The 16,128-nt window shown below is 33.0% G+C and overlaps 1 protein-coding gene across 1 annotated transcript; it reads left to right on the top strand.

Annotated features, from left to right (window-relative positions):
- Nucleotides 1-599: 599 nt before the first annotated feature.
- LOC144965478 (cytoplasmic polyadenylation element-binding protein 2-like) lies at nucleotides 600-14,259 on the top strand. Its single transcript, XM_078900857.1, has 8 exons — nucleotides 600-1,728; nucleotides 2,691-2,805; nucleotides 3,082-3,261; nucleotides 5,602-5,691; nucleotides 6,263-6,381; nucleotides 7,175-7,289; nucleotides 10,138-10,319; nucleotides 13,131-14,259. The coding sequence occupies exons 1-8, from the start codon at nucleotides 787-789 to the stop codon at nucleotides 13,383-13,385; spliced, it is 1,998 nt and encodes a 665-aa protein (XP_078756983.1). The 5' UTR covers nucleotides 600-786; the 3' UTR covers nucleotides 13,386-14,259.
- The last annotated feature ends 1,869 nt before the right edge of the window (nucleotides 14,260-16,128 follow it).

The raw sequence follows: 16,128 nt of genomic DNA, 5'->3' as shown, positions 1-16,128 counted from the left end.
CACCTGATCGCGATGAGAGAATGTGAGTAAAGAGCCTTTCCAAGGATTCAACTATACACCGCCCAGAGCGGGACTCGAACCCTAGACCTTCCGATCAGAATGCGAGTGTCATACCACAAGACCACATAGCCGGATAAAACCCAATAGCCGTAGGCCGTAGGTACAAACTAAAATTACTGAATTTCATAGGTTGTGTTTATATTACTCGCCAACTATCAAAGACCCCCCCCCCCCCCCCCCCCCCCCCCGCCCAAACCGCAGCCTCTTTTCTTTCAACTTTCAATGTAGCCTCCGTCACCCCCCCCCCCCTCCCACCCCCTAAACTGGACAACAAACCAAGAAAAGCAGACAGTGAATTCCCGATAATGTAATCCGTGCTTAGGGCTATATCGAAACTAGGTTTATTTCTATTTGTCAATAATTCTTGTTTATTCATCTTCTAAATTCATAAACTCGTAAAATAATTGAGATCTATTTGCAGAATTTATCAATTTCTGAAAATTTGATAGCAGTGTATTTTTTATTTGATTCACCAAAATGAAAATCTAAAATAACACTATTTAATGAACCAATGATATAATCTGTTGCCGTCTGTTTGGTTTTGGAAAAGGGGCTTGTTTGGGAGAGAGAGAGAGAGGGTCTCACAACATACCTAGACCTAAAGGACGACTGGCTAGCAGACGTGGCGAAGTGAGCGTTGTGAGCCGGAGAGAACTTTGTGATATTTTTCGTACCTTGCTTGGAGAAGGAGCTGCAAAATATTTGTTTCATTTATATTTGACGCCCATGGGGGACATTGATGTAAATGTTTTGAGAACACTTGATTATAATCAACCGCCAGCATCCCAACAAACATCATTATTTGTGGACACAGCTGATTCGAAATCCATACCTCAGAGGAAGATGCAAGATGCTGCGCTCTTCGAAAAAGCCACATCGAAACAGCTGGCTGGAAGCCAAATGTTTACTTCGCCAAATGGTAATTCAAACGAAAAAGTCTGCAATTCTTCTAGTGTTATGGAAATGAGAAGGTCAGTACCTGATGAAAATGCGGAGTCTTTAAAAAATACTGTTCCAAGTTCAAGTCACCATATGGTAGAGTTTGCAATCAGTTCCCAGTCTCAACCTCCCTCGACAAGTTCTCAGTCAACATGGTCTCCCATGTCAAGTTCGAGCGGTAATGTAAATTACTCTGACAATATATTAATTCAGAGGCAAAATTCGAACAACAATTCTTTGAATTTTCAGCAGTTTCCTCCATTTTCTTCTGATTATAACGCTGGTATCAGCTCTAATCCACTCTCTCAAACATCATTATCATCTCAACAAAGTCAAAGTAAAGGCGGTAGGCCCATTACAGGCCACAGTAGTAATATGGCAGGCTATCACCAATTGCAGCAAAATTTGCATGTCACCACCACAAATACGCCCCAGATGGTTACAAGCTGGAACAATATGCAACCTCAATCATGGGCAAATTCACAATCACAATGCCAGGCTTCTCTCTATCCTCCTTGGAATGCTCAGCAGCGAAGGTCTGTGCCCAACATGAGTGCTGTGCCTCCGATGTCTGTAAGAAAACCAGCTGTTCCATTGCAGACAACCTCATTCGTGGCACCATCAAAATTCAGACGCAGCACGTCTTTTCCTGGACAAATACAACAAGCAGCTGTTGGCCCAAAGCCATCTTATGAAATTCCTGCATTTGATGATGTTACCTCTTATCAGGTATGTCTTTGAAACAGCAATGTCCTTAAAAATATTTTAACACTCAATATTTACATTATCATATTTGCACTTGGATTGTATTTTCATAGCTTCTCTCATAAAAATGATGCACATGTATGTTGATCTTTTCATCATACATTTTTTGTCATTTCGTACCATATTGTTTGCTTAGCATGATCAACCAATGGCATGAAAAATTACATTAAAAAAGAAATTAGAATGAATTATTCTCATCTTTCCAATGAAATCCATTTATCTAATTTTTTTTGCGACTTCATTCTATCCATGTTGCATTGCACCCTAGAAAAATGTAAAGAAAAAATCTGACCACTATTAAATTTTTCTCAGCCGTGGGTCCTCCAGATATGATGCTGCCGTAATGGGTGACATATTATTTACTTTTGATTTAGAACTTTAGACTTAACTCCAATCAGACTAATTATGCACATTTTTTTTTTGGTAATAGCCACTGTCTATCCAAGAGATTTGGATTTTTACCTCATGAACAATTATATTGCCAATTAGCTTGTTCTGATCATTGGAGCTCTATCTTTGTTGAGCATAAAAGTCTGAAAAATGAACAACCTTGGTTGAATTCAGCAATTGCTTTTTTTATTCAGACGCAATACTTAGTATAAGTCTATAATTTTGATCAGGTGGATCTGCAATAATAGTGTTTTGCAATGGACAACAGTATGCTATTGAAAGGGTAATAGTAATAGAAATTAAATGAAGTGTGTGGTCTGTTTCATGCTTCAGAAACTGGGATGAGTTTACTTTCTTGCGCTTCATGTCTCTAAAGGAAGCTTTTCCTGGATAGAAAAGAGGAATGGATGTCTCACTGAACTGAAATGTGCATTTTTCTCTATGGGTTTTCAATTAAGTGACTTTTGGATCAGACAGACACATGTTGTTTATTAATCTTACAATAAACTAATGGAAACATTTTGTATATTCCTCAGCAAATGGGAACTCCTTATGATTCAATGAAGTTTCCTTCTTTGGAAAATCAACTTTTTGACATCATGAAGAACAATTGTGTTGAAGGGGTTCAAATGCACGGTGATAATGTTAAAGGTAAATTCATCATGCTGTCCATTTAAAGTCATAATGTGAAAAGAATGTTTTTAAAAAGTAGTAAAGAAAAGAAACTAGAAGAAATGCAAATTGATGTTAAAGGGTCAATTGACCCACTGAACACTAAAAGGTGGTTTGGTAATGTAATGATTCTATTTTGATAATGGTAATAATAATGAAAGGAATGAATGATAATAATTTTTAATGATGAAAACAAATATTCAATAGATTTGATTATAAAGATTTTATCGTTAGTTTTAGAGAAATTGTTTATAGTTTCAGGAAAGATGCCCTTTGTGATTGAAGACCCATTGACTGAAGACAGCACATTAGAACAGTCTCTTCCCAATATTTCTGGAACCCCTGGTTCTTCACCGAGCTCTCATGGTATTGACAGAATCGAGCGGTTTTCTAGAAAAGTCTTTGTTGGTGGACTCCCACCTGATATAGATGAAGGTATTGTATATTTACTAGTACATAGTACCACATTGGATAGTTACAGTTATATGTTAAAATCAATGCCTAAATATATGAAATTCTATTTCTCTAACTATAAACAATACTTGATGCTCACTTTATTCATAACTTGAGCTTTTATACAGAGCAATATCTACTAAATGTTCTCAGAAGGGGCTGTTTCCCAGATCAATCAATAACATGTCGTATGGGACACAATGTCTGTGAGGTGCTATTACAAATTTTCTGCCAGAGACATTGCTGTTATAGGCAGGTATTGACATTACACCGGACTATGAGAGAATGTAAGTAAAGGGTCTTTTTCACACTCTTTGAGCCGCCCATATTGGGACTTTAATCAGAGACTTACCTGAATGGAGCAGATTTTATATTTTTTAAAAAATACCACAAAAGCACACATGAGATATTTACTGCTTTGAAAAGAACTTGCTTCCAAAATTTTATTGAAAATTGATGTAAGAAGAGATAATACTACTTCTTTTGTTTTATTTTCTATGGTTGATTTCTGCATATATAGTCAAATTCTGATGTTTCATTACAGCCAGTGACCAGTGTTGCCTCAGCTTTCAATTTGATAGTAAACATGCATCGTTTAAGTTTTCGTTTTCAGTCCCTGTTGTTGTTTTTCAAAGACAACATGGACTTGGTTCTTGTAAATTCTGATTTTATATTTACATTGTGAGTGCTTGTTATAAGAATGAGGCCTTAGCTTAGAATGAAATTAGTCTGGTTAGAGAAATTGACTCTAAGGCAACCTGCCTACTTTTACAAAAAATTCGTAGAATTACGAAATTTTTGATTCCAATTTCAGAACTTCATGAGTCGTCAAAATTTATTGAAAATGAAAGTTGATGCAAGACGACATAATTTTAAAGATTTTGAAGAGTCATTTTATCAGTGTGAGTGTAAATTGTTGATTTTTAAAGTTAACAATATTGAATACAATTTTTATCTCCTAAAGACTGAATTTTCCAGTTTACAAACAGGCAGGTCTGCTCTAAGGTAAAGAGCAAAGTTTAGATATTCGAGTGGATTGAAACTGTAGTGATAGTGTAATGTAAGAATGCTGGTGACGTGGATATCAGGATCATTGACGGCATTGTAAAAGTTGTTGCATTATATACCTATTGAAATGATGTGATTAGCTATAGGAGCATGGAGAAAAGCTGCTTTGAGTTTATACGTCACCTTACTTTCTCTATTATTCATCAACGATTCAAGTGTTTTATGTTTGTCAAAAAGAGTTCCTCATTTTTTCTTTATGTCAGTATCAGTATTCATCAGTATTTCGGTTTACAAATATTTGGGTATCTTAATTGACAAAAAATTGCAGTGGCATTTACAAACCGATGCTGTTATCTCTAAATTGAACAAAAGAATGTATTTTATTCGGAAACTTTCAGAATTTGACATAGACAAAACGTTAGGCACCCTTTTTTATAGATCCGTTTTGGAGACCGTTATTACTTTTTGTATTACAGCATGGTGTGGAAATGCCAGTATTTGCGACATTAAGAAAATTGATCGGATAATTAATAAAGCCGGGAGTTATACTCACCCAATTTCCAATGTGGAAGAACTGTTCAAGAGATTTTGTCTAAGTAAAATGGAGAAAGTTATGAAGGAAGGCGATCACCCCCTTCACATATTCTCCATGAGGAGCTGTCGCCTTATATCTATAAAAACAAAGACAACACGTCACCTTAATTCATTTTTGCCACCTGGTGTTCGAATTTTTAACGCGCAACTGTGATTTAAGTTAAACACTATATTTTAAATATACACACACAAGTTCTCAATTTATCAAATTAATATATAAAGTGTTGCTATTGGTTCTTGGTTGTATATTTTTACAGTTTTGTGCATTTGCATATTTTATATATATATATATATATATATATATATATATATATATATATATATATATATATATATATATATATATATATATATACATACATTGTCGCCATAGATTTATACACTTTCATGCATCTGTAAACGAATTTCCATTTTTTTGGATGAATAAAGTATATCTTATCTTATCTTATCGCTGATGAGGACACCAATCAATAAGTAATGTAAAATGTTAGGAATTTAAATTTGTCTATTGGAGATATCAGGCTGTTAAAAACTCCTCAAATGTAAAAGCAATGTTTTTTTGCTTTGTTTTTTTTTCTTTGTGTCAACTGCTTGTTAATGCAACTTCTATCCAACATGTCGTTTGCACATTCAGTCACCATTTTAAAATCCATTGTTTTGTCTTTAGAGTTTTATTTTGTAACTTTGTAACACTTACTTATTCTTTTATTTTCCTTGCAGAGGAAATAACTACAGCATTTAGACGATTTGGGGCTCTAGTTGTTGACTGGCCTCATAAAGCTGAATCAAAGTCATACTTTCCACCCAAAGGTATTTTAAGAGTTTTTATTTCAGGTAATGATTAATCTTTGTCTGTTTGCAATAATAGAAGATTTCAGTGCTTCCGATGAGATTCACCATGCACATTCAGGTGCAATCATATTTGACAGAGAGAGGAAAGAAAGAAAGAGAGAGAGCTGCAGAGAATGAATAATGTCTTGAGTATATGTGGTAAATTGAGATTCTTTATTTCTTTCCTTTTTTTTTCTCTCTTTTTTAAAACTTTTCTTTGAAGACGGCAATCAGGTGAAATTTACTTTGAAAAATTGGCATTGAGAGTCATTTCTTGAAGAGAAATAATTCTGTTTTATCAAATTATCCAGCATTTAGACGTATGATTTGATTTGTGAAATATTGCTGTTCACTTTTTCACGCTACTGATAGGTAATTTGGTTTTATCATAAGTCGACAGTTTTGTAATTTGTTCTGATTTTTTTTCCTTTATTATATGAGCTAGTGATTTGGAATTGTCACTGTGATTGTCATTAGTGTTCTGCGATTTACTCCCATTAATGCAATTATATTACTTTTTATCTATTTTTCTTTCTTTTTTTCTGCACAGGTTATTGCTTTTTAATTTTTCAAGATGAATTGTCAGTTCAAAGCCTTATTGAAGCATGCCTGATGGATGATGATAAACTATACTGGTGTGTTTCCAGTCCAACAATGAAAGACAAGCCAGTAAGCATATGAAAAAGCTGCATTCATTTTGATGTTGAAAAAAATAACTGATTGTATGATAAAAGAAGCGAATGCTCTACCAACTGAGCTATCTGGATACCCCATATTACATAACTTAAAAAAAATTGTCTTTGAACATTTATGAAATAGTTAACAGATTGAGAGGATCAAATTTTGGATATCATCATACTTTATTAAAATCTACTTGTTTTCTCTAAATTTGACGTGATAGACTTTTATGTATGATAAAGAAAATTTCAATTAAATTTTTTGGCTATGAAACATTTTTATGTCAGTTTCTCATTGTGAATTTTTTTTGTCAGCATAATGAGGTGAGAAAACATGTAACCCATCTATGAATAGTTTTAAGAGGACACTTTTCATTTCTTAATGGTATTTAATGAGTTTTTATAAGACTACCTGGCACCTACCCGCCTTTTTGTTTTCCACATTTAACGTCATATTTTGACAAAATAGGTTATCATTGTTAAAATCCTGTGAACAGTAATCAACAAAAATTTGTCGGTTTTGCTTTTTGTCAGCTATATATCTTTGTCATTTGAATTGCTCCAGTATAAAAAGAAAGTTTTATGGCAGTTGCCCTCTATTGATTCCATACATGTAAAGTATAATGATTTCTTTTCTGCTTTTTGGTGCATTTCCATTCCAGGTTTGAATCCAATCTTAAAATGTAATAAACGTTACAATCATTTTATGTCATTTCTCAACTTTGCTTACATTTTTGGTATACATTTACAGAAATATAAATCTGGATATACATTATGGTCCACAGGTACAGATACGTCCATGGAGTTTGAGTGATTCCGATTTTGTTATGGATGGCTCCCAGCCTTTAGATCCAAGAAAAACAATATTTGTTGGAGGTGTGCCAAGACCGTTGAGAGCAGGTTAGCACAATATACAGTGTAACCCCTGGATAACAATATCGCCTCGGACCGGAAATTGTATCATTATCCAGGGGTGTTATCATTCCAGGTTTTCAAGATGGCAAAACAGGGGTGTGCGGTGGGGCCCATGAATGATGTGATGCGCGGCCTGGTTGCTGTGATACGAGAAATGTCCCAACCACGTTAGAATATGTATTTTTCACTTCACCAGCGATTGGAGCATCAGTTGAAGCAGACTTGCTGCAGATTGTTTTAAAGACAATGCTGCACCGCTGTTTAAACCTATCGAGTCAACCATTGCTCACTTTAAAATCTACTGTTCACAGTTGTCCACAATGATTTTTGCCTGCTTGCCAATGGTAGGGCCAGAAGTTGGTGTATTTATAGCTCTTGTCTGCTAAATTGTCAGCACAGCTTCGTCGATGACTGTATACCTCTCAAGTTGAGGTTTCTTCCTTTGTGGTTTATCGCTGTTCGTGTTGATCTTGTCCCAGTTCTTGACTTCTGTTGATAGACTGTTGTGTGGAATCTCATACTTCACAGCAATTTTCTTCTTTGTCATCATCTTTCTTGTCAATATCTTTTCTTGATTGGGGTAGACATCTTGATTCTTGATCTGTTCGTAATTCCGTCAGAAATGAGATTGTTTATTTGGCTTGAGTTTTTGTATTAAGCTTAGGTATCAACTAACTTCCGATTGTAGCCATATCAGTGTCACTAAACAGGGGTATTACTGTATCTCGCTATTTTGGGGGTTTTTATTACTAATTATATATAGAAAAAAAATCAGGACCAAAGGTCAATGTTGCTATCCAGGGGTTATCGTTATTCAGGGGTGTCGTTATCAAGAGGTTGCTCTGTGCATCTTTCTTTATGTTTAGGGAATTTGAGACAACAGAAAAGATCTCCATACTGTTGTATGGAGTTGCTCCTAAATTAAAAATATTAGGACAATCGTGCAAGGATGTCTTACGATAATGGTGACTTTGAATAGATGGTCACTAATGCATATAATAATGATAATAATAATAATAATAATAATAATAATAATAATAATAATAATAATAATAATAATAATAATAATAATAATACATGGCATTTATATCACACATTTTCATCACTGTAGAGAATGCTGAGTTGTCAATCTGTGCTGTTTTGGTCGATGACAGATGATGGTTTCGATGCAATCTTGTTTCCGTCGATCACCGCAATTTTTACGTTCTTTACAATTGTTATTTCTATCACAGTAGGGCGAAGTAATGAGAGCAGTGGAAGTCTGAAAATTGATAAAAACAACTCACGTAGGACAAGTAGTGTAAACATTGATTCCATTTTTGTTGACTAAAATCCGTTAAGTGCAATTTTTTCATAAATGTTAATAATGTTTAGGCCGTTTAAAACACCAAAGCATCACAAGCTAATTGGTATAAAAATCCAATTGGAAATACGAGAGTTGTATGAGTTTGTGCAGTGGTCAAATCATTCATCGTTTAAGAAATCGTTTAAGAAATGAAGATAAAATGAGCATATTTTTTTCACATCAATTAGCTTAATTTTTTTGGAAATATTGTGTACTGGCATTCAGTTCAGTGATAATGTTTTATTATAATACCTTGTGCTTACAGACCTTGTGCTTACTTTTTATATTTGGGCCGTACTCGTGACCTTACTTAGTACCAAAAGTTGTAGCCTCATTAAATCGACCCGCCAATGTATAGGCGTTTTAAGTAACACCAAGAGAAACGATATATGTTTGATTTCAGTTATATCAAATTGAATGGGTGTTTCTGCAAGCTTTGAAATAATTTGTTAAGAATATATTTTTCTTCCCAATGTAATTATTATTGTTTTTGTTGTTGTTATTATTATTATTATTATTATTATTATTATTATTATTATTATTATTATTATTATTATTATTATTATTATTATTATTATATTATTATTATTATTATTATTATTATTATTATTATTATTATTATTATTACTTGTGGAGAACCCACAATATTGCAGCAAATTAGAGGCAATCACGAACAGGCACTCATCTATTTCAATTATTATATTACTGTATTGTTGAAATTAACATAGATTGAGACAAATCTTTTGAGACATTAATGATACAAATTGATCCTGTAATGTAGTCTGTTGGTGCGTGCAAATGAATCTGGCAACAGGGCAGTCAGATGGCAATTTCCAACATCAAATAATAATAATAAATAGACCCTAAAACAAGAGTATTTTAAATTCCAATTTTGAAATAGTTATAGATACTTTAAAAGGTGTTTGTGGGTATATTTTGCACTGATGAAATAATATTTTAGATTTTAGATTATTTTCGTTGACAAAGGTTCTTGTAACACGGATAGGCATGTGGTGAGTTCCAATTTTTGATATTAACAAAGAAAAAATCCCTATCTGAATACACATGAAACGCAATTTAATGCTTTTTTTGTAATAATAATGATGATGATGAAAATAATAATAATAATAATAATAAATAATAATAATAATAATAATAATAATAATAATAATAATAATAATAATAATAATAATAAAAATAATAGCAATTACTAATAAATTAACGGTGATGATAATATTAAAACTAAGGACATTTATAAGATCACTGATGGATTTTAAATAGAAAAGAGAATCAATCAACTTTTTATTTTTCTAGTTAGATGGAATTTTTTGACCTAATGATAGAGTTGGTCCTAAAAAGCCATTAAGCCTTTTAAATTAAATGCTAAATATGATGGAAATGATACTTAGCGTGGCTTATGGCACGTTCTTCCTCTGAGCCACTAATGTTAGGTCATTATTGAAATCAATTTATTTTTCTCTTTCACAGTGGAATTGGCAATGATTATGGACAGACTTTATGGCGGTGTTTGTTATGCTGGCATTGACACTGATCCTGAATTGAAATACCCAAAGGGAGCTGGCAGGGTTGCTTTTTCTAATCAGCAAAGCTACATTGCTGCAATAAGTGCTAGATTTGTACAGCTTTTACATGGTGATATCGACAAGAGGGTAAGTAGAACATAATTAATATGCAGGCTGGAGCTTGATATTTGACTTCCACTTCCATAAATGTTCCATGGATGCTCCCTCTTTTTTTTACATAAGCTTAAAGCGGGTGTTTGCTGAGGTCAACTGGTGGTCTCCTGTTCCCCTGTTGTCTCTTTGTCTGTGGCTGTGGCTTTTTCCTGCCTTGAAACAATTTGGTTTTACTCAAGATTCTTTTCGAGAGGGAGAATGTCGAATGAGAGCTTCGGGTTTTTTTTTGTTAAGAATGGTATTACTTTCTTTGTAAATCATATTTCCGACTTTGTGTTCGTGTTGGAGATCATTGAGTATATCTTACTTTTGATGTGAATGCATTTCTGGCTTCTTTGTGAGACTTTGGGTGCCATCATATTGAACACAAGGGTAAATTTAGCAATCACAATCGAGTGACGTATGCTGACACAGAAATGGCCTGCTGATCGGGCCAATTTTTGGACCTTTACGAGAGCGGTATGGGTGTTTTCTATTAACAATAACAGGAAAGCCCTTTTTATAAAAATGAATGAAACTTGGCATACAATTAGAAAAGAGGTCAATCTATCCTCATGCCAGCGTACCAGCTTGTCCCGTGCTAAGTTTCATTGATTTATCTTGATTGATGCCAAAGTTATGGCATAATTTCATTAATACTCATCCAAAAAACGGTCCACTTTTTAGAAATAAATTCTTATATAAGGGTTATACCAATTATTATGACCCCCCAAAAAATCATAACTTTTGAAAGTATATTGATAGATTTTCAAAATTTAAAATCCTTTGTATTCAGCTCACATGGAACTTTAATTCTATAAAAGTTTTAAGTCAATATGTCAAAATATAAAAAAAATCATTTGTTGTTGCTAGTAAATTGCAACTTGATTCATTACCTGTACTGAATCCCTCTCTAGACCTGTAAATTCTCAGTCAATTAACTGAAATCAGTCAATTCGTCAAATTCAGATATTTTAAAAAAGGAAAGAAAGAAATGAAGAAAGAGAGAATTCATTAATCGTAGTTGAATGACCGTAAAGTAATTAGGAATGTTTCACAGCATAGCTCATGGGCCGTTTATATTAACGATGGATATATTGCCAAGGCTAAGCGATGCTTTTTAGAATTTCCATGTCTGAACACATCCCAGTTTATTTTCACACAGCTTTCGTGAAAATTATTTTTTCACCTGTCATGATCCCAATGGTAGCCAATTTTACCTGAGCCACTGAGCCATAAATTTTACTGTTTCGTCTAAACCAAAATTGACCACATTTACCTGTTGTATGAAAAGTAAAATGTAAATGCCGGAAGTGCATTATATAGACACCTTCAAATCAAAAGTTATATGATTGCTACAAGCACATCTCGATTGCCTCACATTGTAAACAAAGTGGTTGACCGTTTCTTCACTGATTGGGTACCTAATTATAAGGTACAATGTTAAGTAGCCTAATTAATTCCCGTGCAAATTAGTTTTCTGCCATTGTTTTGCTCAAGCGAGCTTGCTGTTTACTATTCATTTAGATTCTTTGGATTTTTCCGTCACAAAGAGTTTCAGTCAATTTTTATAGAGCTCATTTCTTGTCTTTCTATGCTAGCATGATCAAAACTCCTGAGGACTGTTTATCTTCTAAAACTAAAAAATTAAAACATTAGTAATCTTATATATTATGTGAATGTATATATTTCCATTTCGAATATGGGATTATTCACTCTACTTCCACATGAGTGCTTTCGAGTTGTATCTTTCTTTTGTCTTTTGTTGATTTTGTTTTTGAAATGTTTACTTTCAGCTTATTGTCTAGTAGCCATTTCTTAATAGCCTGACAACACTTTTCAATGTTTGATTTCACTGTTCATTCCTGACCTGGATTGACATGAAAATAGTGGGTCATCAACATAGTGATAATGATAAATGCTCAATGACTTAATGAGGTTTGTCAGAGGTGCTGATATGAAAACAAAAATAAAGGAGCCTAGGCCCAACACAACTATTGCTATCCGTTGTTTCACAAGGAGGCAACAATTCATATTTCTGATTTTTAAATATGCTATAAACCATTGCAATTTAGCTCCTGAATTCCAAATTGGTTTTGTAGTTTCTGACTCAGCTTTTAAAAAATTAATGTGGCACTTAGATTCAACAACACACCAAATGCGAAGAAGTAGTTCCAACAATACTAACAAGATGCTTTTACCTATCGAATCTACTGTAGGTCCATTGAACAGCTGTCAGGATGCAGTGTTTTTTTTAATTTGAGGACTCACTATTGGGTTTTTTAGAGCTTTTTTGACATACAAACAAGTAATTTTTCTCATAAAAAGGTTTCAGTTTCCTCTATTAGAGAGTTCCGCAATCTGTATTAAACACGCTGATTGTAATAATTGCATCCTCTACCTAGACACTAACTAGAATTTCTATTTTTCTTAAAAATGCAGATCAACCCCTAGTGTTTCATGTTGCAACCTCTACAATTAACATTAGAACTCAATCTACACACCACTAAATATGACAAGCGTGTCCTGTCAATAAAATATGTGTAACACCTCGTGCTATTTGGTGCATACCAGAGATGCCAGGTGCTGTCCCTTCCTTTTGTTTTTAACTTGATAGAGTCAAAATCATACACCCTAGTTACACTTCATAGTTCATTTTTCTCTTTAATGTATCTGTAACAAAAAAGCACATCCTTTTGACTCAATTTTCCAAGGCACTGTGCGCTCATTAGGAATAATTAAGTTTATGATTTAAGAAATTTCATTCTTTAATATTTTTTTTCTTCCTATTTAATTTTTCTTTAGGTGGAAGTTAAACCATATGTGCTTGATGACCAAATGTGTGATGAATGCCATGGAGCCAGATGTGCTGGGAAATTTGCGCCATTCTTCTGTGCAAATGTGACTTGTTTACAGTATTATTGTGAATATTGCTGGGCTCAGATTCATTCCCGTCCAGGGCGCGAATACCACAAACCATTGGTAAAAGAAGGAGCAGATCGTCCCAGAGCAGTTCCTTTCAGATGGTGTGAAAACAAATTGGATGTTTACAAGTGGTAATCTAGGAAATTTTTTAATTTATTTATTGTGTATTTGATCATTGTTGTTTTAACTGAGATTTTAAGAATTACAGATGTTATTTTTTAAAAAGGTTTAATATTTTCATAGATTTTATTATTTTAAAAATCCAACGAACACAGGTTTATTTGTGTATTCTAGTCAGAATTTTAAAGTTAATCATGAACCATATTGTGGTAATGGTGAAAAATCATGTTTTATGTTAAAATGACACATCACGGTCATGGTTTACCACTCTATTTGTATTTCTCATTTAAGGATAACAAGCATATTGCAAAATTATTTTGGAGATCCAAGCTTGTTTCATTAGCCATAATGCTTTTCACTAAGCAGGTGCTTAAGTTTGACCAACATGTCCTTCAGTAGTTTTGTCTAATTTGTTCTGTTTAATTTTTTAAATCTATTTATTTACAATGCATAGATTTTTTTTAGACCAAAGGTTGTAATTGGAGAGCTGGATGGTAGTTTTATGCTAAAAACTGGATTGTTTATTTTTGTCGAATGGTTTCAGAAAAAGTAATCTTAGTAAAACCAATAAAATAACCAAAACACATACACACATGTACAAAATGCATGCACGTTCACACGACAAATACAACATAAATTCATGCATTCCATTTCAAAGAAAAATAAATGCATTATTTGCATCAAATAGTCAAAAATGTTATTGAATGCACAAAACTTTTTAGGAAATGGACAATTGAAACGGAAATAAAATGATTTTTTGTAAAAAGTTATCCTGTAAGCTGTAAGGTGAACATATATCACTTGCAAAATACTCACATACACACACACACACACACACACACACACACACACACACACACACATACACACACACACACACACATTCAAAACAACCCTTCAAATCTTATTTATTGGTCTTTATTCTTATTATGGTAATCTATTGTCAAAATGAAAAAAAAGATTGGCAAAATTTTCTTTCAACTATCCCCCTTTATCCAACCTTTTCCTTATTTGTTTGTGTTGTAAGCATTTATAGACTATCTGTACAATCGTTCTACTATTTATTCTTTTTTCTTGGTGCTGACATGACTGATACAGTTTTAAGGCACTGATTATTTTTAAAAAAAAATTAATAATCATATTCGTTTTTACACATAGATTCCAGACATCAGTTTTTCGTTTTGAAAGAAAATTTTTGAATCTATTGAGTTAATTTCTAGTCCAGATGATTTTTAAAAATAACATTTTTGATCTAGTCGCATGATAAATGGAAGGAAATTGTCAAACTGTGATTTAAATATTCAAATCTGCTGAAAGGGTTAACTACTTAGACTTTTTAGGAAATAATATTTAATGTTACAAATTGTTGTAATAAAGGAGTTTTTGCTGTTTTGCCAGTAATGATGTGGTCATTAAATGAATTACATGACTATCTTTTAATTTTGTTTCTTTATTTGTTTTAAAAGATTGTTGCTATATATTTAATAATATATATATATTTTTTGTGTCTTTGTTTTTTTTTTGACAATGTTTTAAGGGGCGGTTTGGGTCTTTTCCAAAAAAATTTTAATTACCAATATTGGGCGGTTTTAATCATTCTGTATCGTCATTATAGGTTAAAAAACAACATTTATGGTGAAAAATTTTAATTATCTGTGTTGATACCCATTTTGCGACCTAATTTGGGGGTCTGACATCAAAAAATATAACAATCTTGTGGCAAACGTTCCAAAAAAACTAATGAAGGAATGACCTCCATATTCTTCCCTCTTGTCAACATTGTACTATAGTGTGTCACCATAGAGAGATTTTACGGCTTTAGCTTATGGAATTTTTATTAGAACATTACAAAGTTGAGAATCAAAATGTCATGACAAAATTGACGTTAAAAATTCAGAATTAGGATTATAATTCAAAATTCACATATCTTATCAATAAAATCTCTCTATGGTGACACAATACATTATCTCTGTGATAACTGTCGAAATTTTCAGACAATTTCATTGAATAGATTCAGAGAAACGTTTGACACAGTATCCCATACCCTTAGAAATATGACATTTTTAGAAAATAGCAAAATAGCTTCCCGTTTTTCACACTTTTCTTACTATCTGTACCATTTTCGACTGTGTTTTTCATGCCTTTATAGTCTACTTTAAGAATTTGGACTTCAATTATATTATTTCTAGGGTAATAAAATATCAATTTCCACCAAAATCTCAAAATCAATTTTTCGAAGGATTTTCCTAATAATTAGACCCAAACCGCCCCTTAAGGGATAAGGAAACACAATTTTATATTTAAATTGAGTATGATACACACTGTTACATAATATAAGATTTAATGCCAGGATTTATAATGTAAGGAATGATCTCTCTATTTATCTTATATGTACGGAGGCCTATCTGTACATTTCATTGATCAAAGTGTATGTTTTTTATATTGCTTCTGTGAAAAAAAGCAGTTCTCGTTTCCAAAACTTATATAACATCATCTAAGAGAGTCCCAATAGCTGAGTTGATAGAGCACATGTAATCACAAAGGGACCACTATCACTTTCAGGTGCAGCAAAAATTAGTTCACCCGGCAGTCATTGGGCAGCTGGGTAGTTTAGATCTGGTAGAAAGTACTTTGTGATAATATGGCATCATCTTAAAAGATAGCAAGCAATTGTTAATTGTTATCACTAAAATGTTACAGAAATCAGGATAAATTCAGGCCCCATGGCCATTACGGCACTGATCAACTTTTTTTGTTC

This window comes from Berghia stephanieae, chromosome 2 (genome assembly GCF_034508935.2).
Source record: "Berghia stephanieae isolate SIO BIC M18660-M18661 chromosome 2, UCSD_Bste_1.3, whole genome shotgun sequence".
Lineage (NCBI taxonomy): Eukaryota > Metazoa > Mollusca > Gastropoda > Nudibranchia > Aeolidiidae > Berghia > Berghia stephanieae.
Note: the sequence above shows the minus strand (reverse complement) of the source record. Positions and strands in the feature narration are given on the sequence as shown.